Source organism: Fringilla coelebs (assembly GCF_963513975.1).
Source record: "Fringilla coelebs genome assembly, chromosome: 1".
Classification (NCBI taxonomy): Eukaryota; Metazoa; Chordata; class Aves; order Passeriformes; family Fringillidae; genus Fringilla; species Fringilla coelebs.
In genome coordinates this window covers 12,584,629-12,609,254 of record NC_140028.1, presented here as the reverse complement: position 1 = coordinate 12,609,254, position 24,626 = coordinate 12,584,629, and the positions used below count along the sequence as shown (strand labels likewise).

General features: G+C 42.2%; 2 protein-coding genes across 2 annotated transcripts; one reads left to right on the top strand and one right to left on the bottom strand.

Annotated features, from left to right (window-relative positions):
- Nucleotides 1-1,014: 1,014 nt before the first annotated feature.
- Nucleotides 1,015-8,141, top strand: RNF139 (ring finger protein 139). The gene is made up of 2 exons (XM_084210765.1): nucleotides 1,015-1,395; nucleotides 6,319-8,141. The coding sequence occupies exons 1-2, from the start codon at nucleotides 1,215-1,217 to the stop codon at nucleotides 8,127-8,129; spliced, it is 1,992 nt and encodes a 663-aa protein (XP_084066891.1). The 5' UTR covers nucleotides 1,015-1,214; the 3' UTR covers nucleotides 8,130-8,141.
- An 872-nt stretch (nucleotides 8,142-9,013) lies between these two features.
- TATDN1 (TatD DNase domain containing 1) lies at nucleotides 9,014-24,606 on the bottom strand. The gene is made up of 12 exons (XM_084210779.1): nucleotides 24,547-24,606; nucleotides 23,246-23,311; nucleotides 22,616-22,665; nucleotides 20,191-20,254; nucleotides 18,838-18,981; nucleotides 18,695-18,737; nucleotides 15,109-15,194; nucleotides 14,962-15,002; nucleotides 13,519-13,595; nucleotides 12,788-12,858; nucleotides 11,791-11,917; nucleotides 9,014-9,152 (listed from the first exon to the last, which is right to left on the bottom strand). The coding sequence occupies exons 1-12, from the start codon at nucleotides 24,566-24,568 to the stop codon at nucleotides 9,050-9,052; spliced, it is 894 nt and encodes a 297-aa protein (XP_084066905.1). The 5' UTR covers nucleotides 24,569-24,606; the 3' UTR covers nucleotides 9,014-9,049.
- Nucleotides 24,607-24,626: the final 20 nt, after the last annotated feature.

Below are 24,626 nucleotides of genomic sequence, written 5' to 3'. Positions count from 1 at the left end.
CCTTCTCTATGTTTATGCATTGGCTAGGACAGGTCTTGTGCATCTCACTCAAGAGAAATGGGAATTCTGATTAAAGCCCATTTAATCAGGCTGCACATCTCCCTGACAGCCCTGGACGGTACCGAGCGCTCCAACATTCCCGGCCAGCGCGGGGCAAAGCTGCAGCCGTGAGAAGCCCTGCGGGGTGGGGACACGGGGCTGACCCCTCCCAAGGGGCTGCAGCACGAACGCGCCGCTTTACGGCGGGCAGAGGATTCCTGCCATGAGGTTGGGCTTCAGGGGCACTTTAGGGACACAAGGGGCCGAAGCGCTCATGGGACCAGGCCCGCTGCCATCCCGTCATTTGAGCCAGCGCGTGCCCTCATGGGCAAGGAGGCCAGAGGCATCCGGGAGTGTATCAGGAACAGTGTGACCAGCAGGACCAGGGCAGTGACTGTCCTTTGGCACTCCCTGCTGCGGTCACAACCTCACCACTGTGTCCAGTGCTGTGTCCAGTTCTGGGCCCCTCGGTTCCAGAAGCACATTGAGGGGCTGGAGTGCATCCAGAGAAGGGCAGCAGAGCGGGGGAAGGGACTGGAGCACCAGGAGCAGCTGAGGTTGCTGGGGGTGTTCAGCCTGGAGAAAAGGAGATCCAAGGGGGATCTTATGCTTTCTACAATTCCCTGAAAGGAGGTTGTAGCCAGGCGCAGGTCGATCTTTTCTCCCACGAAAGCAGCGACAGGATAAGAGGAAATGGCCTTAAGCTGCGCCAGAGGAGGTTTAGGTTGGACATCAAGAAGTTTTTCAGAGAAAGGCTGATTGGACGCTGGGATGGGCTGTCCCGGGAAGCGGTGGGGTCACGGTCCCTGGAGGTGTTTGAGGAAAGCCCGGCGCATCCCTCAGGTCGCTGCGGGGTCGCTGCGGGGTCACGGCCCGGTCCCGGCGGCCCCGCGCCCTTCCCCAACCCGACTGACCCCAGCGGTCCCGGGGGCGGGGCTGCGCATGCGTCCCCTCGGCGCGGCCCCGCCCCCGAGCCGGCGGGCGGCGCTGCCGCGGGCGCGCGCAGGAACATGGAGGCGGCGGCGCGGGAGAGCCGGGCGCGCCGGGCGGCGGGCGCGGGGCGGTAGCGGCTCCCGGCCGCCCTCCCTCCCTTCAGCCCTCCCTTCCTTCGCTCCCGCCCCCTCCGCTCCTCCAGCGGCGGAGAGAGGCGGCCCGCCTGCCCCCCCGCGCAGGGCATGGCGGCCCCGGGCCCTCCGCGGCTGCCCCAGCTGCGGCTGGGCCCGCGGCTGCGGGCCGGGCTGGAGGTCGCGCTGCGGGTGCCGAGCCTGTTCCTCATCGACGCCATCTTCAACTCGGCCCCGCTGCCGGGCGGCTCCGTGAGCGCCGCGCTGCTGGGCGCGCTGCTGCGGCTGCTGGGTGAGACGCCTTCCCTTCCTCCCCTCCCGAGAGACACGGACCGTGCTCCGCCGGCCCCGCTCACAGCCGCGGGCACGGCGCGGCCGCCGCTGCTCCCCGCCCCTTACCCGCCGCCTGGCTGCTGCTGCTGCCGTGGCCCGTCTCTCCCTTTCCCCCGTCCCCGATTCCCGTCCCCACCGGCTCCTATTGCCACCGCCGAGACCCTGCTCGTCCGCCCGGGCTGGATCAGCACCTCGCCCCCTCCTGCCCGCTCCGGGCCCGGTTCATCCCCTCCGATCTATCTCCCCGTCTCCTTCCGCCTGCTCCTGCCCCCGCAGCGGTGCAAGGACCCCGCGAGGGCTCGGGGCTGTGACCCCCCCTCCCACTCCGGGGGCTTTCAAGGCGGAAGACATGTGACTTAGTGGGTATAGGGTTTTCATGTGGTCTTTTAAAAACCCTTTGGATAGCGTGATGTCTTCCTGAAATACGGTGTTCAAGCCTTATTTTAGCAACAGCAGTTCAGAAGTGCCGGGAATTTGGTTCCCAGAGGAAAGAGAAGCCTCTTGAAACTTACCAATGGTTATTTTCAAGCTTTTTTTTTTTCTTCCTATGATGGATGAAAGTCAGTGGTATAACTAGGTGATACGGTTTCCAGTGTTGTTAACTTGGGTTCTTATGTAGCCTCGGCTCACTGGGAGTCCCGTTCAGTGAACTGCTGTACAGGTGATACTGTGCTGCGTATCACGATCCTGAGGCAGGAAGAACACAAAACAAATCAAGTTGTTTCGGTTTTCTTTGGGGTGTTTTTTTTTTTTTTTTTTTGCAGGCCCGAGAGAGATGGATTTTTTTTTACGTTTATAGTAGAAGAGAAACAGGAAGGAAATAGGCAGTACAGCTTTTGGGGCAGGAAGCAGAGAAGAGAGGGTTAAAGGAAATGTGCACAGTGTGAAGTGTGGTGTGACTGCATCACACAAGTCGAGGAGCAGAGGGGGAAAAAGTAAACAATAACCAATAGCAAGACAGCAGGAGAGGAGAGCAAAGGAAGGAGGTAACACAATGCAGCAGGTGTTTTATTTTGGTTGTTTACATTTATTATATGTTTTACGTTTATTATATTGCTTTGGTTGAGGGTGCCAGGGAAAGTCGGTGTTCACATGAGAAGTGATGCTGAGGAGACCCTAAGTTGCCTCCTTTGCCTGCCGTGCCATGGGTATGGTGTGTCTGGGATGAGGAGCAGGGGTTCTTCCCCCCTGCTTCCCATTTACTTGACCTTTTGTTCAACACTTATGGAATTGCTAAGAGTGATAATTCCTTTTTAAAAAAATTACATTGCAGTGCCTCACCAACTTAATTTTAGGAACCCTTCATCATATGATCCAGATGCTGTAAGAAGAGCATCGAAATTAATCCAACCTGTGTAAATGAGTGGTGGATATATTGTTCAATGATGTCTCTTAAGTGTGTGGTACTGGGAGATTCAGTCACTTTTGATGTTTGCATTTATATGAGCACTTTTCTGGAAGGGGTTGGGGGAAGAAGGGGGTAACTTTTGCCTTCTGCAAAAAAGCTTTGGGAATGTTTTATACCAAGAGACTTATCTTGAACATTTAGAAAAGGGGTCTGTGGTTCTTGGCTTTTCAAAATTGAAGATTAAAATGTAGGCACCTAAAGATGATCTTAAACACCTTCCATCTGGTTCAGACAACAGAGTGCTTTTTCATGTTTTTTTTCCCTCATCTGAATTTAAGGATTATAGGGTTGCTTTTTGCTGCTCTTAGGAAAGTGATACAGTTCTTTTGGATCATTCTGTATTTAAATAATGGGAAAATGTCTTTTAACTTACCATTTGCAGACTTTGAAGTACTGATCCAAACCTTCCCTGTAGCACAACAGCACAGGATAAACGGGCAATCTGTCCACCAGACATAAAGATTGAAGCTCTGGAGAGATTGATGATTTTTGGAGGTGATATTAAACAGTTCTGAAATACTCTAGGAGTACAGCTCTTCGGGAATGCTAATAGAGATCTCTGTGGGTGTTACAAAGTTTTACAGCAGGATTCCTCGGTCTGATTCTTCCATCACTCTCTACACAAGTAAATAGAGTTATACATGGCACAGAACCAACTTCCACAGCTGGAGCACATTTTCTTTTGTGTTTCTGGTTAACCTTGCTTTGTCCCCAGCACAATGTTTACCTTTTGTATCTTTGCACTGGGTTTAAGTATCTCAATTCCAGCAGAGCCACCACCCCCAGGAGTGTGTGACTGTCACCTCAGACAGCAGTCCCTCCTCAGTGAGGACACTGAGTTTTGAGAAGGGTTCTATAAATACTTGAGTCTGCAGAAAGATGTGGAAGTAAATAGAATGACTGGAGCTAGGGAAAAATAGTTTGGCAGTTCCACATGAATGAAGTGCTGATGTGTAAAAGTGATTGTCCCCTGCACGTGACTGAAAGTAGAATCCTAAGTGGTGGGCTCCTCTAAAGATAATGACAAATTTCAGGATTTAAAGGAAAAAAAATGAGACGGAGACATTAATTGTAACACAAGAAATTATTTTCAAAGTAAGTGTATTGTGTTTTGGTTCAGTGCTATGTTTGGAGGCCATACTGGGACAGTTGGCAATGGGGTAGCACAGGTAGAAAGAGTAAAGATGAGTAGAGAGACAAACTTTACAAAGGAGGAACTGCAGCATTTCCTAGCAGAGGGAAAATGAAAAAAGACTTACTGTTTTGAAGGGCAAATGGGGATGGGTACAGGGCAGGCAAAGTCTTCTTCTGTTGAGATGGACTGTGGCATAAGTGGAGATGGGGGGAAAGGAGTGCTCACTGTCCCTTCTGAGATCCACTGCCTCTTAGGGTCTTTTGAGTCTCCTTCAGTGAGTCTTGACTTTTCCTTATATGTATTAACAGAGACGTGCTGTACTTTTTGTTACTGCCTCTTCAGAGGAACCAGTAGGACAAGCTCTATTGACTCACTGTCGTACTGTTTTTAGAGATGTGTCTTGCATGTGAAACGTCAGTGTTTTAGGATGACCTGCAGTATCTAAATACAGGCCTGTTACTGCCACTGCAAAGCACAAAAATAGGTTTTGTTAAGGCGTGTTTCAGAGCAGCCTGCTTACTGTAAAATGCATCTCCTTTGGCTCAAATGATCAGAATTACATAAATAACGATCTTGTACAGGCATGTGAGCCTTTTCTGTGACTTCTGAGAAAAGACAAAGGCTACAAACTCGCCAGCAGGATTGGCTTTCCTAAAGATGTTTGTGGTGGTTAAAATGACAAAGCAACTGTCAAGCTTATTTTGTAGAAAGTGCTGCATGGAACCAATATTCAGCTTTTCCTGGAAGAACTGAGCTATGATGCAAGGGGCTTTCTGAAAACTGATAGAGGCTTTTCCTCAGTCCACTTCACATGGTTACCAGGTTAATGATTAATTAAGGAGAATGTGTTTATTCCAGCCAGTGCTACTGGCAAGGAATATTGTTCAGGCAAATTCATAACTTTATTTGTAGCCTGCTTTTGCAGTTGATTCATGTTGTTCCTCTCCCTTTTCCTCAATCCTCCAGGATCTGAAGGTGGTTTGGGGTTTTTTTTTGGCATATTTTTGTGCGTTTGATTGTTGTTGTTGTTGTTGTTGTTGTTTTAAAAATCAAATGCTATTTCAAAGATTTTATTCTGATGATCAAGGGGCTATGGCTTAATTTTTTTTAACACTTGTTTATGGTGGATTTAGAACGGCCTGAACTGTCAGAACAGACCAACGCTGCCCTCCAGGAGAAAGAGGATTACTCTTGATTTCATTGGTTTTAGTACAGAGATTGAAAGCAACTTAGAATCAAATATAAATTGTGGAGATTGAAATCTCTCCAGACTGGTTTGGATGAGAAAGAAGTTGCATAGGGTGGAAGGCTAAATAAGAAGTCCAAAACAAAGGCAGTGTGTTTCCTGAAAAAGAAACTGTTTAAGGAAATTAATCTAGTGCTAAGTGCCATTTAATTTAACACCTCTTAGGGCAGAGCCCTTACCTATGTGGTGCACAGTGATGGAATTCATAAATTACACTACAGAAGTTTACTGCAGGGACATGTAACCCCAAACTCCCAAAGCTGCAGTTGCTCTGATAGGATTTCTCATAGGAAGGTGCAGACTTCCCAGGCATGGTCAAGATGTGGTCGTGGTCAATATGAGGGAGAGGTTAGCAAACAGGAATTTCAAGGCCTAAATCTGACTTCTAACAAGACAGACAAGTTTGCACTGGCACTGGCAAAGAGGCAATTGGTGCAGTTTTGGATTCTGTGCACAAAAGCTGTATACTGTGGAAGGTCTTCCTCATGTGACCTTTGTCACCGCTCTTACCAGAAATAAAAGCAAACTGAAGGGAAATAGAAGTGCCTTCCTCACAGCAAAGTACAGCAATTTTTCACTATTTTCCTATTAAATAGTTTAACTGAAGTGTTTTGGTTACTTATCTTTAGTACTCCATCTTAGACAGCTGTAGTTGAGTGCCTTGCTCAAGTGAATTAGGGGACTTACTAAGTCTTACTCATTTATTTTTTTGAGTGTTCCTTATAAAGGTGATGCTTTATCTGTTGGGGTTTTTCTAGTTTATTTTTAGAACTTGTCTACCCTTGGATTTCAGGACTAAGGCTGAAAGGCTGGGAATTGTCACTATTCTGGTCTAAAACTGCAACAAACTTCATAGTAATTGTGATTTTAGGACTTGCAGTGGCTTTGCATGACAGCTGTAGTGTGCAGATGTTAAATGCAGAGATTAACTCCTCCTCTTGCCTGTTCTCTGAAAAGGGAACCACTGGTAATGCAAAGTTACAAGTGACTAATGGGGAAGTGATACATTAAATAAATGTAGCTCCAGAGCTAATAGGTTAAAATCTGCTGTTGAACTTCTACTGAGAACTAAATGATTTCAATCTGGTTTTAGGTGTCTTTGTATCCAGCGTTGTTCTGGTCTTACAACAGCGAGCACTTTTCAAGTTCTACATGATCGCCTCAGCGTTTCTGCTGGCCGCAACTTCAGTGTTGGTGAATTACTATGCTGCTTTGCACATAAACTTCTACAGTGCCTACAACACAGCTGCATTTGGAATTCAGATTTTCCCACATAAAGGACCTTCGCTATGGATGGCACTTTCCATCCTTCAGCTTACCTTTGGAATTGGATATGTTACATTGCTAAACATGCAGTCCATATACTCTCAACTCATCATCTTGGATATACTGATTCCTGTAATTGGCTTGGTTGTTGAATTACCTTTAAATGTCCGGCAAGTACTTGTTTTTATTTCAGGCCTAGTTCTGACACTAAATACTACAGCCATTTTAGCTACAAAAATTAAGTGGTTTTATTATTCGGTACGATACGTTTATCTGCTGGTGAGGCACATGTATCGTATTTATGGATTACAGCTATTGATGGAAGACACATGGAAAAGGATTCGGTTTCCAGCTGTACTGCGTGTCTTTTGGCTAACAAGACTTACAGCACAAGCTGTGGTATTAACTTATGTAGTAAAGATGGCTGAAAACAACACGGAAGAAAAATTCTTCTTGATATCGTGGGATAACTGTTGGGAACTGATCTGCAGCCTGATCATAAGTGGGTGTGACTCTACTTTAACTGTACTGGGCATGAGTGCCGTCATTTCCTCAATAGCGCATTATTTGGGACTTGGTATCCTGGCCTTCATTGGGTCAACTGATGAGGATGACAAAAGGCTTGGGTTTGTAGCACCCGTCTTGTTTTTCATTTTGGCTCTGCAGACTGGTTTAAGTGGACTGAAACCAGAGGAACGATTAGTTCGCCTGAGTAGAAACATGTGCCTTTTGTTGACCGCAGTCCTGCATTTTATCCATGGAATGACAGACCCCGTGCTGATGTCTCTCAGTGCCTCCCACGTGTCATCGTTCCGCAGACACTTTCCTGTACTGTTTGTCTCAGCTTGCCTTTTCATTCTTCCAGTTCTGCTCAGTTACATCCTCTGGCACCACTATGCACTAAATACTTGGCTTTTTGCAGTCACAGCGTTCTGTGTAGAGCTTTGCCTAAAAGTAATAGTTTCTATCACTGTTTATATATTGTTTATGATTGATGGCTACTATAATGTGCTATGGGAGAAACTTGATGATTATGTCTATTACGTTCGGTCAACTGGCAATATTATTGAGTTTATATTCGGAGTAATCATGTTTGGAAATGGAGCTTACACTATGGTTTTTGAATCGGGAAGCAAGATTCGTGCTTGCATGATGTGTCTGCACGCGTACTTCAACATCTACCTGCAAGCCAAGAATGGCTGGAAGACTTTTATAAACCGCCGCACTGCTGTGAAGAAAATCAACTCGCTTCCAGAGGTAAAAGGAGCTCGGTTACAGGAAATTGATGACGTCTGTGCAATCTGCTACCACGAGTTCACCACCTCTGCGCGCATTACTCCGTGCAACCATTATTTCCATGCACTTTGTCTTCGGAAGTGGCTGTACATTCAGGACACGTGCCCGATGTGCCATCAGAAAGTGTACATTGAGGACAAAGAAAATGCCAATGTCTCTAACAACAACGGGTTTGTAGCACCAAATGAAAATCCTGTACGGGTTGCAGAAGAAGCTGCTGATGCTGAAAATGAATTAAATGAAGATAATGACAGTTCTGATAGTGATGAGGAAGATGGCGACTGTGTGGCACAGCACTTGAATGAGACTCTTAATGTTGACTCTAACTCTCTTGGTGATTAGGATGCCCTTTACTAAGCCGTGAGGTATTTGTTCAAGATTGACTCCAACAGAATAAAAGTATCACTTTGTAGTTATTGTACTTAAGCACAACAGCAGTATCTCAATGTTGAGTCTGTGAATGGTGGTTGTTTACTGTGGTGTGTGCTACTGTAAATATACCTCTAATTTTTGCTGGTCTCTTTCATGACCACCTTAAAATTATGTACATTATTGTACATGGAATAAAATGTTTTCACATTTTTAAGATGGTTGGAAAAACACTCTTTAATTGATGTAGTGATAATGCTGTGCCAAAGACTGTATACCAGTAATCCCCAATCAATGTCTTCTGGATGCAAATGAAAAATACTGGTGAAAATAGACTGTTCAGCCGGTCAACTCAGAAAATGAAAGCCTGAGCCAAAGCAGCTTTACTTAAAAATTCAGTATTAGCAGAGCTTTATTGCAAAAAACTAGTGAGTTGTGTTTAAAACAAAATAAATAAATAAATTAGGTTGGTAGACTTAATGCTATAGCATTTGCGTATGTGGAACAAAAGGCGACACTGCTCAGCTTTCTGGTGAAGCAGCAAAGTGCATGCCATGGATGTGTCCGACCCTCCTGAACTCCCAGCAGAGGCTTGCAGTGCTTTACATGTGAATGCAGCAGCCTGGTGCTCATCCTGTGCCTCCACTGCTAACTGGAGTTACAGGCATGGCCTGGCCTTGAAGTCAATGCTGGATCTTGACGAAAGGGGAACAGGGCTGAGAAACTGCACAAATGCAGACCACCTTTTCAAAAACAGCTTTAATCTTGTACCATAAAAACCCCAAACCCACACACATTGGCTTCCACTGATTAGAACTTGCAGGAATGATGATTTTTAAATTTTTGCAATATCTTTACTGAAGTTATGCTGAATAAATGTAAGAAAAACAACTTTACAGATTTGGAAAGAAGACTTTAATGGTGTTGTTATATAGAGTATTTGCCAACTCAAGTGGGTCATCTTCTCTTACTGCCGCCATTATTTCCAGTATTTGACTAAAAAAGAAAGATTTATATTAGAAGACTGAAACCCAGTATTTCAGAATGTACTTGAGATTGCTGCACGTGTATGTACAACTCACTAAGATTAAGCTGGAATAAAAACCTACACTAAGAGCAATAGGGCAGGGTGCTCAGATATGCAAATAGCTTCACTTTTAAGTTACTAACTGCCATTTTCTTTACACTGAACACTGGTTTGCTTACTGGTACAGATTCATCTTTGGTCTTTTGACTCTTGTTTGGAGGTAATTAAACAGCTTTCTGTTTTGAAGGAAGTGTCATTTTGTGGGTGTCTTTATCAATCATCTTCATTTTTCAAACAAAAATTCATTAGCCTGTCAAGGCTAAAGCTGCACTATGAATAGACTGGTCTATGGTAAATCTTAAATTCCAGACACAGCTTTATCAGAGCACAGTGCCACCAAAGTAACTTACTCCTACTTCCCCATTCTTTAGCTTAATTGTGATTAATGTGGCCAGGTATTTGCAGTAAATATTAAATGAGCAATTTCAAAAGGTTCAGGGACTTGATAAAAGCCAGAAAAAGTAGGCAAAAGAAATGGAATCAACATGATTAAAACCAAGCCACAACCTTTTCTCTGCAACTGCTTTCTTGATTTTACATCAGTCATTCTTGAAAACAAAACAAAAAAAAAGTAATATTCTGTACCCTTCCAGAGATGTGTCATACTTTGATTTTTCCAGTAGCAGCAAAAGAAAACTTCGAACTTCACTTTGAAGAATAAGAAGCTTAAGCTTGGTAGTAAGGTTTGGTTTGCTGAGGCAATAGCTAAACTTCTTGCTCTTACTAATTACTTTACTGGAAATATTTTCCTAGATGCAGAATTAGGGATGAGATGGAGCGAGATCAGGCCTATACAGGAATAAGTACCAAAGAATTTCATCCAAGAAGACTTAGAGCTTACTTATCTCTCCTCACTTGGATGCAGTAGAAGGCTGTATGTTACTGTAACACTGTGTATGTGAAACTGCTGAAGGAGAAAAGTCTCTTGTGGCTAAACTTTAAAAAAAATAGCTTTCAAGGGGAGTAGTTCTAAAAAAATATATATGAAACAGAAATATCACTATCAAAACTGAAAGGTGTCCAAAAAGCACTACCAAAACCAGACAAATGGCAATTTCCTCCTGCCAACTGAGTTGTATTAAACTGTATATATACCCAAAGCATTAAAGGCACTTTGTGGACTGAGTTACATTATCTCACACCAGATTTTGCTACTTGAGAAGTCACAAAATACCAATTATCAGTTACCATTCTTCATTTTTCTTAAGGTTTAAAAGGTTCTTGAAATTCGGCTGCTTATAATGAACATTACTGGGATAATAATTTCAAAGGTTGAGCCAAACAGTATTTTTTTCATAAAAGAAGGCAAAGGCCAAAGCACAGCATTTGTGTAATGATCTTGAGTGCATTTGTGCACTCTGCATCTATGCAGAACATACTGTGCACTTTGAGTTTGGGGGTTTCTGAAACATTTCTGTAAACCACAACTAAGGCAGCAGACAAATATGTGGGGGGCGTTGCTGACATAAGGGCTGGCTGAAATAGTAACAGTGGAGGCCCTTCCTTCACTTGTGATCAGAAGAGTGTTTTCTATTGATCTCTTCCCCAACTCCAAAATCATGGACTGACCCTAGAAAGTCTTATAATACTGAAGCAACCCTTCTGTGCTAATGTGTCCTCTTCACTTTTAAAATTAAAAAAACCCCAAGTATTACAATTGACTCAATTGCATTGATTATATCTGAACACTAGGAGATGTCACCATGTAAGTTTAAACTGTGCTTTTACATCATCAGTTTTCCAAGTTCCTTCATGTCTCAAAAAACATCAGAATTCCCTTCACTTCTCAAATTCTTGTTTAGACACCTTCATACCTGGATCTTTAGTATTATCCTGAGAAGTATTTCGAAATCCAGACAGGGAATTCTGAAAATTCAGTATTTTATCTATTAATGGTATTTAATGCAGATAACTAAACATTTCACTAAAACAATTACACCTTTTCCTGTTTTTCACACTTCTGTGAGGAACTGTGTGGAATGGAGGCAGAAAACAGTGTCCATGCTTACCAATTCTGTTCATAAGCCCCTGGAGTTTTTTTTCACTACTCTGTATCTTGGCTGCTGTCATTCATATCTAAATTGCACAGGATTCTTTGAAGCACAATAGCAGAAGTTCATGTCACAGGCCTGTGACAGCAGCAGTGTCACAGGCACTGCTGGTGCCTCAGCACTATCCCATCTGTGGGACTGTCCCCTGATGGCCAGGGCTAGATCACTTTTAAAAACTACCTGAACAACAAGTGAGTGAAATGAATATTCAAGTCAGCTTACTTCAGAGGGTTTAACCTCTTCTACAGTGCATCAAGTGAAAAAATAAAAATGGTACTGGTTTCACTTTCAGGGAGCATTGTATATCCAGAATAGCTGAAGTAGGAAAATTAAGATTTCTAATTTTTTCCACAGCTTATAAAGCAAAACCTTGCACAAGTTTCAGTACATTTAGAATTAATTTCTATTTTCTACATTACTAGTGAACTGGGATTCTTCTATGTTTTTTCACGTCAGAGTTGAAGTATTTAAAATAAGAGTGCGGTGGAACACTTACATTATATGGCAGGGTTCATTTCTGTCCTTCAAGCAGTGCCCTTTTTCCCATTTCTTTTTTGTAGGAAATGTAGTTTTAATGTATTTTGATCCAGCATGAGTATTTTTCACTCCACACCAAGGTGCATCTAGTTAAATTTGAATAAAAGAATTAGGAGTGCAATTGTTTCAGAATAGCATGAGATAGTTTGATCAACTACTTCTACAGACAAAAGCTCCTGCAATCTCCTTCCAGCAACAACCTCCAGCTCAAAAGGAAATTTAAGACATCTGGGCAATTTAACATCTTGGACTTTTATACCATTATCTTTGGGATTTTACACTTGAAAAGATCAATAATAATACATAACGCTAATTTCCTCTGACATAATAAAGAGAGCCAGGTACACTGCATGCATTCCACAGAAACTTCCTGTATAACAGGTCTGTACCTCACGTGCAAATAAATTTAAGGATTTAGCAGTTTGCAATTTTCCTTTCTCAAGAGTCAGAAATTAAAATAAATACTGTATTTGTACTGTCAATTATTGATAACTGAACATGAAAAAAGAGAACATGACATCCCTAATCAGTCCATTAAAATGACTGCTCAGTGGGCTACGAGGGGAATTCAAGCATTCTTCCACCTAATTCCATTTAAAGAGCAGTTGTTTCCAAATGCCATTACTGCTGCCAGTGGCTAACTCATAGCCACTGCGCTGTGCTTGGCACATCTCCAGCAAGCTACATTTTAAAAGATACTTAAGGAGGATTCTGGTACATTTAGAAATCCAAGTTGTGAATTTGTCCTTTTCATCTTCCCCTGCAATGTCAGGAACTGACACAGCAGCTTATTCCTTCCAGCAGAAGGCTGGAAAGGAGTAGTTCTGTAAACTGCTTTCTCAAGTAAAGTAAACAGCCAGTGTTCTGAATTATTTAGGTCTTGATTCTGCTTTATAATTGCTACACCAGTACACCATTGCCTATTGTCACAAACTGACCAAGATATAAAATCTTACCAGTCTCTATCATTAATCGTTCACTAGGAATTGATTTCAGTGTTTCCAAGTTGGCTTCTGTTTTCAGTGAACTAGAAAATTTAGAGTTTGGTTAAAAAAAAACCCATAAAAAGCATATAAAGTAATCACTGTGCCTATTAAAGTGTTTTGTAGCAAAGACAGTTTCCTAAATAATTTTGTTCATTAGTAAAATTTGCTTCGTTTTTTAACAATACTGCCTGTAAATTAAAACAGGAAATTTAGAGTTAGTGGGAGAAGTCATCTCACCCCAGTAAGCTGCAGAACCCCTTTGGCTGCCCTTGCTTGCCTGGTGACAGCCTCTGTACCTTACAGAGTGGTGCGGGCTGGCATTTGGCCAGATGACTGCTGAGAATCCAAACTGCATAACCAGGAGATGAGGCGCTCAGGTTACATGTGCATTACTCCAGCATTTGACAGGCACCTTAAAGTCAGGCTGTTTTTTAAATGTTCCTCAGAAGGAATCTTTCCATGTTCAACAACCTTATTTACTGACAAGCAAGGATTGTCCTGAGGGTAGTAGAGTGGACGTGGATTAGCTCACTGAGCTGCACAGCAAGAGCTCTGATGGCTAACAGACTAATGTGAACAATTCTAAATCTGTCAGATGACTAAAGAGAGCTTTGAAAACTTGACCTCACCGTTTAAAAGAAAGCAATGAGTTCATTACAGCTGCCATTTTAAAGCGGTTGTATTTCTTGTAAAGAACTTACCAGCCATTTATTCCAATATATAGATCCAAATCTATTAGAGCTGCTGCTTGTTCCTTTGTGCCATCAAAAGAATGTACCTAGAACACATAAATATAGATACACAGACAAATAAAAATACTAATGTACTTTTATTATTAAAACTCCAGTCATCCAAAGTACGTATTACCTTTTATTAGCATCAAATACCTTCAACAGTATGCATTACACATCATTACAAACATAAAGATGGGACATGGCTCAGTTGATTCTGAATTTAAGCAAAGTTCAGGCTGAAGTCACCTGAATGCTGCACTGGAAGTGGCTACTACACTTAAACAGTAAATATGTGTATAAGGGCCTATCCAGTGATACTCTTTTAGCCCTGGAACTCCCTGTAACAGGGAGATCATACTCAGGAAGTAATCCTGTGCATGCTGAATTTTTAGATTCTTTCCTCAGTATTCCCTTCAGGGCACTGTCAGGGCCACCATAAGAGCAGCATTCTGGTCTCCACAGATGTTAGTTAGTCCACTGGAACTAGCAAGACAGTCCACTTGGTCATTCCAGAGGAAAGAGGAGGGTCACAAGTTACACAGTGTAATGCAGCTGGGAACTGCATCTTCTCAGCCCGAGTGGAGCAAAGAGACTGTCTGCTCTGCTTCCCTGTGCTGTGACAGGCACAGGCAATTGCAGAAAATGCCTGCTCATTTCTCCCCTCTTTCCTGGCTGTGCAAGAAAAAAGAAAGGGAGGAAGGAAGGAGAGCCTTCATAGCATTACACAGGACATTACACATGCAAAGCACTGAGTGTGGGGAAGGGTTCTGTGGGAACAAAGGACAAACCTGGGGACTCCAACATTCTTGTAGGAGGTGTGATCTCATGTCAGAATCAAGAGCATTTATTACTTTTGAAAAATTCTGTCATAATGGAAACCTGAAAAAGCATTGCTTTTCACCCAAAGCTTTTCCTGTTAGACTTTTGAATTAAAAAACGTGATCTGAATATCTAAAGACATAAAGTAATCAAAAGTTCCATCTGGATCTAATTTGAAAATGATGTCCAACGTCAGAAGCAAATGTCTGAGGTTATGGCTTCCACTGGGAACATGCATCTAAATGATCTGTGGTCTGAATGCATTGCAGTTACAGACACTGAGGAGTTGGGAAAAGGCCAATGTCAATTATGAGGTGCTTAGACTGTCCTGCTGGCAGGCCAAGAAAAACTGTTCACATCAGCTGCAGAGCTTTTTCTCAGCCTATCTTCTTACCTTGCAAAAATCCTGTTGAATAAGCAATGAAAATAAAAATAGCAAAAGGAGCTGGAAAATTTACTAATTAATAAAAGCTTAAATGATGTAACAGGAAGCCTATCCAGATTCCATGACAAACAAGAAATTGCATATTAAACAACAATATTCACACACATGCATGGAAAAATGAATGCTACACTGAAGTCCATACTTACCACCCCTCCTACAACTCTATCTCTGTTTCTTCTCATTATGTCTAGGAAATGAAATAAAAATATAGAACAGCTTTATAACAGATGAATATAGAAGAATTTTTACATTCAGAATTTGCTCTAAATAGGAAATTCTCAAACAAAACCCACCTAAAAATTCAGCATGTGAGTTTCTACAGTGCAGAAACATGGGCAACTGCAGCTGTTCTGACAAGTCAAATTGCTTTTCAAAATACCTGTAATATAAAATTCACCTTTAAAGAGAAACTCAGTGTAAGAACAAACAGACAATAAAAGATTTTTTACCCAAGCTTCTGTCCACCAGAGCTAAAGACAGCATTAATGGATTTGCCATGCAGAAGTTCTTATTTGTGCAAGAAAGAACCTCTTTCCCATGTGTATTGCCACAGCTGTGATCTATGCTTGAAGACAGGTAAGCGGCCAAGAGCCTCAGTACTGCAGAATGTATATGTATACATGCTGAGCACATATTCTTGAGTAGTGTGGGTGCTGGAGTTAATTTTTATTTATTTATTTATTTATTTATTTATTTATTTATTGTGGAAGAGGAACTGACTGTTCTTTCCACGAAGTTCTGAAATGTCAGGAATGGGAGAGTGAGGATGCCAGAGGCCACTATTTCAAGAAGCAGTCATACACACAATGAAGGTGAGCAGGGGAGCACTGTGCAGGCTTCTACAGCCTCCAGTGGCCAAACTGCATCAGAGCTGCTGACCTGTGAGTAACAATCCACTCTCTTGGGGTGGAAATATCAGATTAGACATCATACTTCGGCCTATTGTCTTTACCTGTTTTCCCTCCCTTCATGTGTTCCTGCATCCTTTCCTTTTCACTCCTTTTTACCCCTCTCCAACTTTGTACTCCTCAGAGCTGCTCTTGATGGGGCAGCAACAGGGAGGCCCCACCCTGTGAAGAGACACTGGAATGTGGGCAGAAGGAAGGTAAGGAGGTAGCCAGGTTCCCCAATGCAATTGCCAAAGGAAACTACTCAGCACTGAACTAACCTGTGCTTGTCATTAGCAGGAGCTCTGCAATTACCATTCCACATCTCTGCAGCCCAGCTCCACTCAAGCAGGGGAATCACCCATGCTTAGGGAACACAGCAGAGGAACTTAAGCATGGCAGAAGGCCAGCAGCGCATGGGTGACTCAGTGTGCTCATGCCATTTGAAAGATGACGTTACTTGGGTGAAGCAGGAGAACAACACTGCCCATCCCAGCAGGCTGGGGCTCTAGGCACGTACTGGATTTCTTGAGGTGTTGCTGTTAAAACACAGCCCAGGGCACTGGGAAAATCCCACCATCAGTTATCATAGCCATTTCAAAGGGAGACTCCAGTGATCACACACTGCTGTGTATGAGTCACTTATCAATCAGGGGAAAGTGACAGCAAACCATTAGTTTGATTTACATTTTCCTAAAAAAAACCAACCAAAAAAAAACCACCAACCCTAAATAAATATGCAACTGGCCATTTAATTTAATGTCATTTTCACTATTTTCTTTACTAGTTGATATTTCTCAGATCAAAGTTACCTTCCCTCTTAATCAGTGCAAATCTTTGAGATAAAACAGGTTAAACAAATCAGCTGCAACCTTGAAATCTGACAGGAAAATTCATGAGAATGCATTACACCTACTTTGAATCTTCTTTGTCTAGATATCGTGCTTAGTTTAGCTTGTTTGACTAAGTATAAATTAATCGCAACTCATGATTGCTCTTTTGGTTAAATAGCTACAATTGCTTGATTTTTGGTGTCAGTTTTCTTTTAACAGAATACTTGTTTCATATGGAAAAGAGGTTTTAGAGAGAGAATTGCAAGTAGGCTCCCTAAGTAACCTACTGGCCAATTTCCATCTAACTTTGAGAAGGGTAGAGCCCTTGAAAGTAAAAAGTTTAGTGTCCCTGAAGATGGAAATGTGGCTCAGGCTTCTTCCATTCCTAGCAAAAACAAAGCTCAACTCATGTTGAAAGAGGAGGTGGATGGGGCAGCTAATGAAGAGGAAAAAAAAATAATTTAAAAAAAAATTAAAACCAGTGCTTAAGGAACAATCTGTTCCTTTGAGCAAGCTTAGTTTTGACCATCACGTTCAAATGCTACAGGACCAAGACAGTAAAGGAGCTAAAGCAAACTGGCCTTGCTGAGGTAGATCTCCAGACAAACACTTCTGAATTCATCTGAGTAATGGTGCATGTGATATTGTGATTATACAGATCCCTTCCAGCAGATGTGAAACTTCTATATGCTTACCAGGGCATTTATAATACAGCTTTCACCTTAATATGAAGGCAGTACCTTCATATTACTACCATTCAAATCACCGCTTTCTGTTGGAAAATATCTGAGAATGGGGAAGATTTCTGAAATAAAGAGTTCTTAGGAACACTACAGCAAAGAAATTTCATCTTTATTAGATTCTTATTAACTTTTAAACTGAAAAAAACCATAAAAAATAATGTACAGGTGAAAATTATCCAAAAGAAAACACAGCAGAAAAATGTTGATTAAGTACTAAATGAAAACGAGGTCATGCTCTGATATTTGCTGGGAAACAAACCTACTGCTCTTCTGTGGGGGAACTGTGCAGCTGCGTGCCAGCCCTCCCCGTGACTGCTGCACCTGAACTCCTGAACAGCTGCAAACCAGTGAACTGTCTCCATGTATTTCACACTCTGCCTTCCTCTATTTAGTTCACTGATCAGGCCTGTCATCTCTTTCTTTACAACTCAATTTCAGTGCACCCAATTAGCTGCTCTTCAGCTGCAGTCCACTGGACAAGGAAATGAGACGTATGTATTTTCTCTAACATCAAGGCGGTTAAGGACCTTAAAATCTGATACCCCATCAGTATTTTAGTTTGCCACACAGAAGAAACAGATTATGCTCTGAGCTGTGCTTTGCTGAACTTCATGTACACTGATTCTACCAGGAAAAAAAGTCCCGTCCCTTTCGCTGAGTATTTCACTGTAGCATTATGAAGAATTCTCCTACTGCTAATATGCAGCAATTAGAAAAAACACAACCAACCACTGCCCCCCACTGACTAATTTACTCAAAACAGTAACATGCAAATGTAATTCATTAATCACTCATGTGAATTTATCACTTGTATCTTTAAATTGCAGAGAGGAGTTCTCAAGGGAAGAATGCAGGCTGATTGCAGGGGCTGTGGTGGCTTCCTTCCATTCAGCATCTACGCTGCACCTCCTGAGACAACCTGTACCATCAGCTCCCCATTATCTGCTCCCAGCTAACACCTTCCTGACTAAAAGCTCTTTTTTATCCACTATTTTTATCACTGTTTTGATGTATGCTTTTGATAGTTCTGCTCCCTTCCTCATGCCTTTCATTCAACAACCCAATTCTTTCACACACTACATTTATGGTTTTTTTTCCCCATAATTCTCTTATAGCTCTTAACTATTAGCAAGAATTAACATCTCTCACACCCAGAAATTCACAATTCCTGGTCAGTTTTACAGAAAAAGACATTTTGACATAAGTCAACACAGGGAGGTAGCAAAATTTTGCACATTGCACTACTTGAATGTAGGCATATTTCTTTAAATTCCCATTTCTGCCAAAAAAACCTCTGGGCCCAACCCTGCAAATTTTAGGGCTAGATGTGACAGTATGTTACATGGCAGAACACAAGAGAGAAAACACTACTGTAAATTGCTACAAGTCAATTCACAATCATCAAAAGTTTCTTACTTGAGTTGGATGTCCTTTGGGCAAAATTCTAATCTATCGAAATCTACAAACAGAGAGAACAAAAACCCCATTTAGTATTTTAGATTTTTTTTTTAGTATTCGTCTAGAAAAAATAAATATTGAAGTAGTAAGAGAACACTTACCTAAGCCACATTCTCCAACTGCTACTACCTTGGTCCTATATTTTTCAATCAGATTTTTTAATTCAGATAAATACTGTTCAGGGCTACTCTGCTCAAATTCTCCACAGCGAGTAGGATGACAGCCAACTGTACTGAAAAACATGTCTAAAGAAAGAGAGTATTAGGAGGTTTTAAGGAAAAAAAAAAAAAGAAAATTTATTTAAGGCATAGACAACATCTTCCTCTGGAGATTTTTTTATTGGTCACAATTTTAAAAGAAAACTCCCTTTGGCCATATTTATCTTAGTGATAATTTCGTTAGACAGACAGTTTCTGCCTTAAAAATGTCAGACAGTATCTCCAGTGGGGGGGGGTGTGCACATCTTCTTCTAGTACCCATTATCTGTGCACTCCAAAACTGCAGCTTAGAGCTGAACTGTTCTGGTGGAGCAGCCCCCAATAAATCATACAATTGTTGAGGCTGGATGAGACCTCTTGAGATCATTTAGAAATACATCTTGTTTAAAGTGCATCAGGCTATCCCAGCTCTAAGAACTGCAGAGAGCATTTCCCTCATGTTCCCTGCATAAGCTGTTAGAGAATTTCAGAGCTCACAACTCCTGATTTATCCAAGTATCTGATCTAGATTACCATTGCAAAACTAACATTTCTGCTAAGTGAAAAAGCACTGGGGAAGGGAAAAAACAGGTAAGGCCCTGAGCAACTTGCCCTAATGTTCAAGCCAGTCCTGCCTTCCTGATGGGAAGTGGGAATATGGATTGGCTTGGACCAAATTATCTCCTTGAGTTCATTCAAACCAAAATTATTTTATGTTTCTGTTAGTAAACAGTACTTTTTCATGTGTTTTAGTTCAAATACATATTTAAGTAATTATTGGAATGAAATCTGCCTAAAGAAAAAAGAAGAGCCATTGTCCTTTCACAGAAAGAAAGGAAAAGCCAGAGGAATGATCAAAATAAAGATACCTCTCTTGATCAAGCTAGTCATAACAGACTGGTGAGTAAAAAACAAATAAAAAGGCAACAAACCCCACATATTTCACTACATGTAAGCATTTTATCTCATTTCTAGAACAGAACCTTGTATTAGTATTTTTATTCCAGAAATTTTCTATAATTTCTATTTTTATTTAGAAATACAACATGCAGGAAAAGAGTGATTCCTTCCAGCATCGGGGATCTAAAGAGCAACACACAAACTCATACACAATGCATTAATCCTACTTCAAAATGTAATTTCTCATTTTAATCTGAGAGTCTGTAGAGACCTCTGAGGCAGGTCCTCTTGAACTCACTTCTGAGAGCAGAGAAGGTTATATTTTTGAATGAAAATGTAAATTTAAAGTGAAAATACCGTTTGTCTGTGCCAGCTGCAATGCATCTTTACTATCTTCCAGACTCCCACCTGTAATCAAAAACTTGAAACAAGAGAAGTACTGTCAGTGTGGATGTTCTTTGAACATCAAACAGAATGTTTAAGAAAACACCCAGATACAAGGAAGGATCTTGACAGAGAACATCTGAATACAATTACTAATATACATATAACAAGATTTCATAAATCAGCAATAAACCTCAATGGTCCTCAAGAGCTAGTAAATACAGTAGACTGCAAAATATGACTTTTTTTTTTCCTTAATCTAAATATCTTGTAAGCTAAACGTTGATATCACTAAAGGAATAAAATACTTCAATTTGCAGCAATATTAGCTTCCTCACACAATGACTGAAGACTGTGTTTGCACTCAAGAATTGATACTTAGAAATATTCTCCCTGGCCTGCTGCTGGGGAAAGTACAGACTCTCAGAGACCAAAAACAAGACAAGAGTAAATAATTAAACCAAAAAATGAGTCTGTATCAGAGCTTGGATTATAAATTTAAGCATTTCCATCTCTGATCTTTTATTTTTACCTTAACGTTAGCACGTGAGAATTGTTGCCTACAGTGTACTTTTTGAACCACCACTTGCAGAATATTTCACCCTAGGTTGTAACAGCCATGTCTACAGTGGTTTTGGACAACTCTTCCCCCTGCAGGTGCTATCCAGCAGGCTCTGTCAGCACCAGCTCAGACATTCCCACACTCCCAGGGCACTCATGACAGACGGACACATCCCAACAACATCACCGAGAAATGTTAAGCTGAAAATGGCTCAGTGCATACCAACACAGCAAAACTTCACAAAAAACTACCACAAAGCAGCAGCTATACAGAAAAATAACAGTACTTTCTAATCAGCAGATTAAGGTTCTAGGCAAGCAGGAAAAATCTGTGATTGAATAGATTTCTGACACTGTACAGGCCAGTAGCAAGACTGAGAACAGCTAAGGGCAGGAACTCCTGAATAACATTTCTCAATCCACTGTGCATCTTGAAAAAGTTATACAGCTAATCTATTTTTGATGATAAATTTTTTAAAAATGCCCCTTATTTTCAGAGGGTGGTATAAAACTTAAATAGCAGTTATACAGCACATATAAATGTGACCTCACTCCTGTATTTGCTGCAGTGAGGTAAACTCTCCATCACTAGTTTTCTTCTTTTGTTTCCCAGGGCATTTCCCACTCTTTTCAGATGAGAGTTTTTCACCAAACTCCCAAGATGCCTGTTCTTCTGCTATAGGAGTGTTTACTTCTTTATTTCTAATTTGGTAGCCTTAGTAGTGCAGTAGAACAGTTTGTGACAGTATGCACTGTATTCTACGGTAATTCATACTTTTGTCAAAAATTTATTCAGTTTAGAGAGAAAGGGAGACAGGCAAAACCATGGGATGTGAGGCACTGCTGGAAACACCCATTTCAAGTTCAGAGTTACAAATTCTCTCATAAGGATGTTGTTTTAATACATGTAAGCCAGTATTTACCAGCAAACATGCAGAAGCCTCAACTTTAAGTCTTTGTGGGCACTCCCAGCTCTTCTGCAGTTTCCAGTTTCCTTTACATACCTGAAGACCTCAATCAGAAGAGTTTGATCTTCAGCAGTAATTGTTGGTTAAGAATCACAGAATCATTAAGGTTGGAAAAGACCTCCAAGACAACTGAGTTCTACCTCTGACTGATCACTGCCACCTTGTCAACTAAACCTGAGCACTGAGTGCCACATCCAGTAGTTTCTTGAACACTTTCACGGGAAGATGACCAGCACTTCCCTGAGCAGCCTGTTCTAGCGCCTGACCACCCTTTCCATGAAGAAATTCTTCCTTGATGTCCAACCTGAACCTCCCTGGCAGAGCACGAGGTCATTTCCTCTTCTCCTGTTACTTCTTGCCTGGGAAAAGAGACTGATCCCCACCTGGCTACAGCCTCTTTTCAGGAGTTGTAAGTGATGAGGTCTCCTCTGAGCCACCTTTTCTCCAGGTTAAACAACTCCCAGCTCCCACAGCTGCTCCTCACAGGACTTACTCTCTAAGAGCCATACAGAATATAAGAAAAAATATTCTAAAAATACAGGCAATATTATATTGCCTATAATACAACATGGAAAATTATGTACTGCTTCATTGCAGCCAGTCAGAGGAGAGCATCTTTCTGTTGAAACTACAAAATAACTTCTACATCCACATCACCTACAATATCACTGAACACCAGCAATCAGCTTCAATAATGATCTCTGCAAACGGAAAGACCATGCTCTGCACAAAACACTTTTGTTTTGTGCTACTAAAGGAAGTTACTGCATTTTCCATTCAAGTCCCACAAATACTGTTTTAGTGGGAGAGCACTAAAAACCAAATATTGGAAAGCAGCTTAATAACGCCATTTCATTATAAGAAATTACCTTTTTAATGCCAACTTTGACGGCTCTCTCTATTACATCCAGAAAGTCATCTGCAAAAGTTCATTAAAATGTCATGAATTGAACTTGAGGTTTTACAGCATAGTTTAACTACTTTTCAATTTTCATGCAGTCAAAATTCTTATAATTAAATCTTTAAAAAATACTTAATTAATCTTTATAAGACAATAACAAAGTGCAATAACTGGAGATCCAATTTAAATCCAAGAAGTCAGTGGAAGTTTTTCCGCGTACTTTAGAAGGCTCTCTGCTTTTACATCTGTATCTAAAGGTCACAAGAGCAAAAAGCCCCAAATTATAATTAGTAACTGTGATTCAGCAATGCAATACTTTGACAGAGCACTGTTCATAACTCTCAGTTTATCAAGGCAATCCTAAATAGATTAGCAATTGTCCATTTTTCTCCAGAAGCAGAGTTACCTGCATGTAAAAAGCAATTAAGACAATGCATTTTAGTTAGGGTATCCAACTTAGTTAGTCAGGCTTTCTTTTTTAAGCCCAGGTACATAAGGAGGAGAATAAAGAAACCCTAACATCATATTCTGACATGCAAGAGGCTTCTAATTCAACAAAAGGGATCCTGTCTTCCAGCAGATACAAAGAAATACTTACCTTGATGTTTCTGTGTTCCCCTGTAGACTCCTCTGAACATAGGATCTGTCAGGTTAATACCAATATCTATGGAAAACCAAAGACAGAAATTAGAAGTTTTAGCTGTTCTGTATTTTACTCTGAGTATTAATAAGCTAGGGAAGACAATAGAAACCCTATCTAAACCCCGAACCAGCACAATGGTAAGTCATAAAATGTTTGAACATAAGCTTACTTGCATAACTTGAGAACTTACTACTTACTAAAAGTGACAGAAAAATTAAACTTTTCCTTCTGTACAACTTCAGACTTTCTGTGAGTGTATTATACACACCCTCATAACCACCAAAGTGAACACACATATACTTTTTATTGCAAACAAATCTGCTTCTCACACGAAAACACAAATTAATGCAAACAAACATTAAAGAAGGGAAAATGCAGCATCTCCATACAGCCTTCCACGGGTGGGAGCAGCAGCAGCAGCAGAATGCTTCCTAAGGCTGCGTGTTCTCCCTCCTAGTGCCATCCCTGAGCCATGCCAGCCGCCAGCAGCACTGACACGGCACTAACGGGACACCTGCAATGCAGGTACCGGCTGGCCCTGCCCGGCCCGGCCCGGCCCTGCCCGGCCCAACAGCCAAGGCCAGAACACCGGCTCCAGAGCAGCCACCTCTGCAGCTGCCAGAGCTTCCAGCGGGGATTCTAGCGGACAGCGAAATTTTCCAAGGAAATACTAAGCTGCTCTGTAACACGTAGGGCTTCCACATGAGCCGACCTTTTGAAGTTATTTACAGCTTTTCCGTCGAATTTCCTAAAAATACTTACATTTTCACTCAAGCCAGTTGCATACAATCAGATACAACCACCACTAATGCACCAATGCAGGACAGGGAGCGAAGGGCGGCCGAGCCCCCCGGAGCTGGGGGTAACCGAGGAGCAGCAGCCCCAGGGCCGACATAGCACAAACATTCCCAAACGCTTCCCAGGGGCTCCAAGGCCGCCGAACCTCAGGACACCGAGAGGGACCGCAGGAGGCGACAAGCAGGGACTGGGGTGGGAAGTGCCAAGCCCTGGCAGAGGTGCTGGGACAAACCTAAGAGACTGCAATAAGCCTGAGGGACTGGCATAAACGCTGGGTAAGGGGCTGGAGAGGAGGCGACAAGCACTGCCACAGCACAGCCCGAAGCCCCGTCCGCTGCGCGCGGCCCCTCACGCAGTGGGGTAGCGGCGGCCGTCTCGGTCCGGCACCGGGCGAGGAGGGGGGGCCTGGGTCAAAGACGCGGGGACAGAAACCCCCCGCCCTCCCCGCCACCCCTCACCGATGAACTTGGCGCGGCTCATGGCGGCTCCGGGCGCGCTCGGCGGCGGCAGCGCGGGCGGGGCCGCGCCGCCCTCCCGG

What these genes read in the sequence shown, in the direction of transcription:
- RNF139 (XM_084210765.1), top strand. Translation starts at nt 1,215, where the DNA reads ATGGCGGCCCCGGGCCCTCCGCGGCTGCCCCAGCTGCGGCTGGGCCCG. An exon ending in CGCGCTGCTGCGGCTGCTGG is followed by an intron (nt 1,396 to 6,318) that starts GTGAGACGCCTT and finishes ATCTGGTTTTAG; the next exon opens with GTGTCTTTGTATCCAGCGTT.
- TATDN1 (XM_084210779.1), bottom strand. Translation starts at nt 24,568, where the DNA reads ATGAGCCGCGCCAAGTTCATCG. An exon ending in TATATTGGAATAAATGGCTG is followed by an intron (nt 12,859 to 13,518) that starts GTAAGTTCTTTA and finishes TAAATTTTCTAG; the next exon opens with TTCACTGAAAACAGAAGCCA. An exon ending in AATGAACCCTGCCATATAAT is followed by an intron (nt 9,153 to 11,790) that starts GTAAGTGTTCCA and finishes TTTCTTTTTTAG; the next exon opens with TCAAATACTGGAAATAATGG.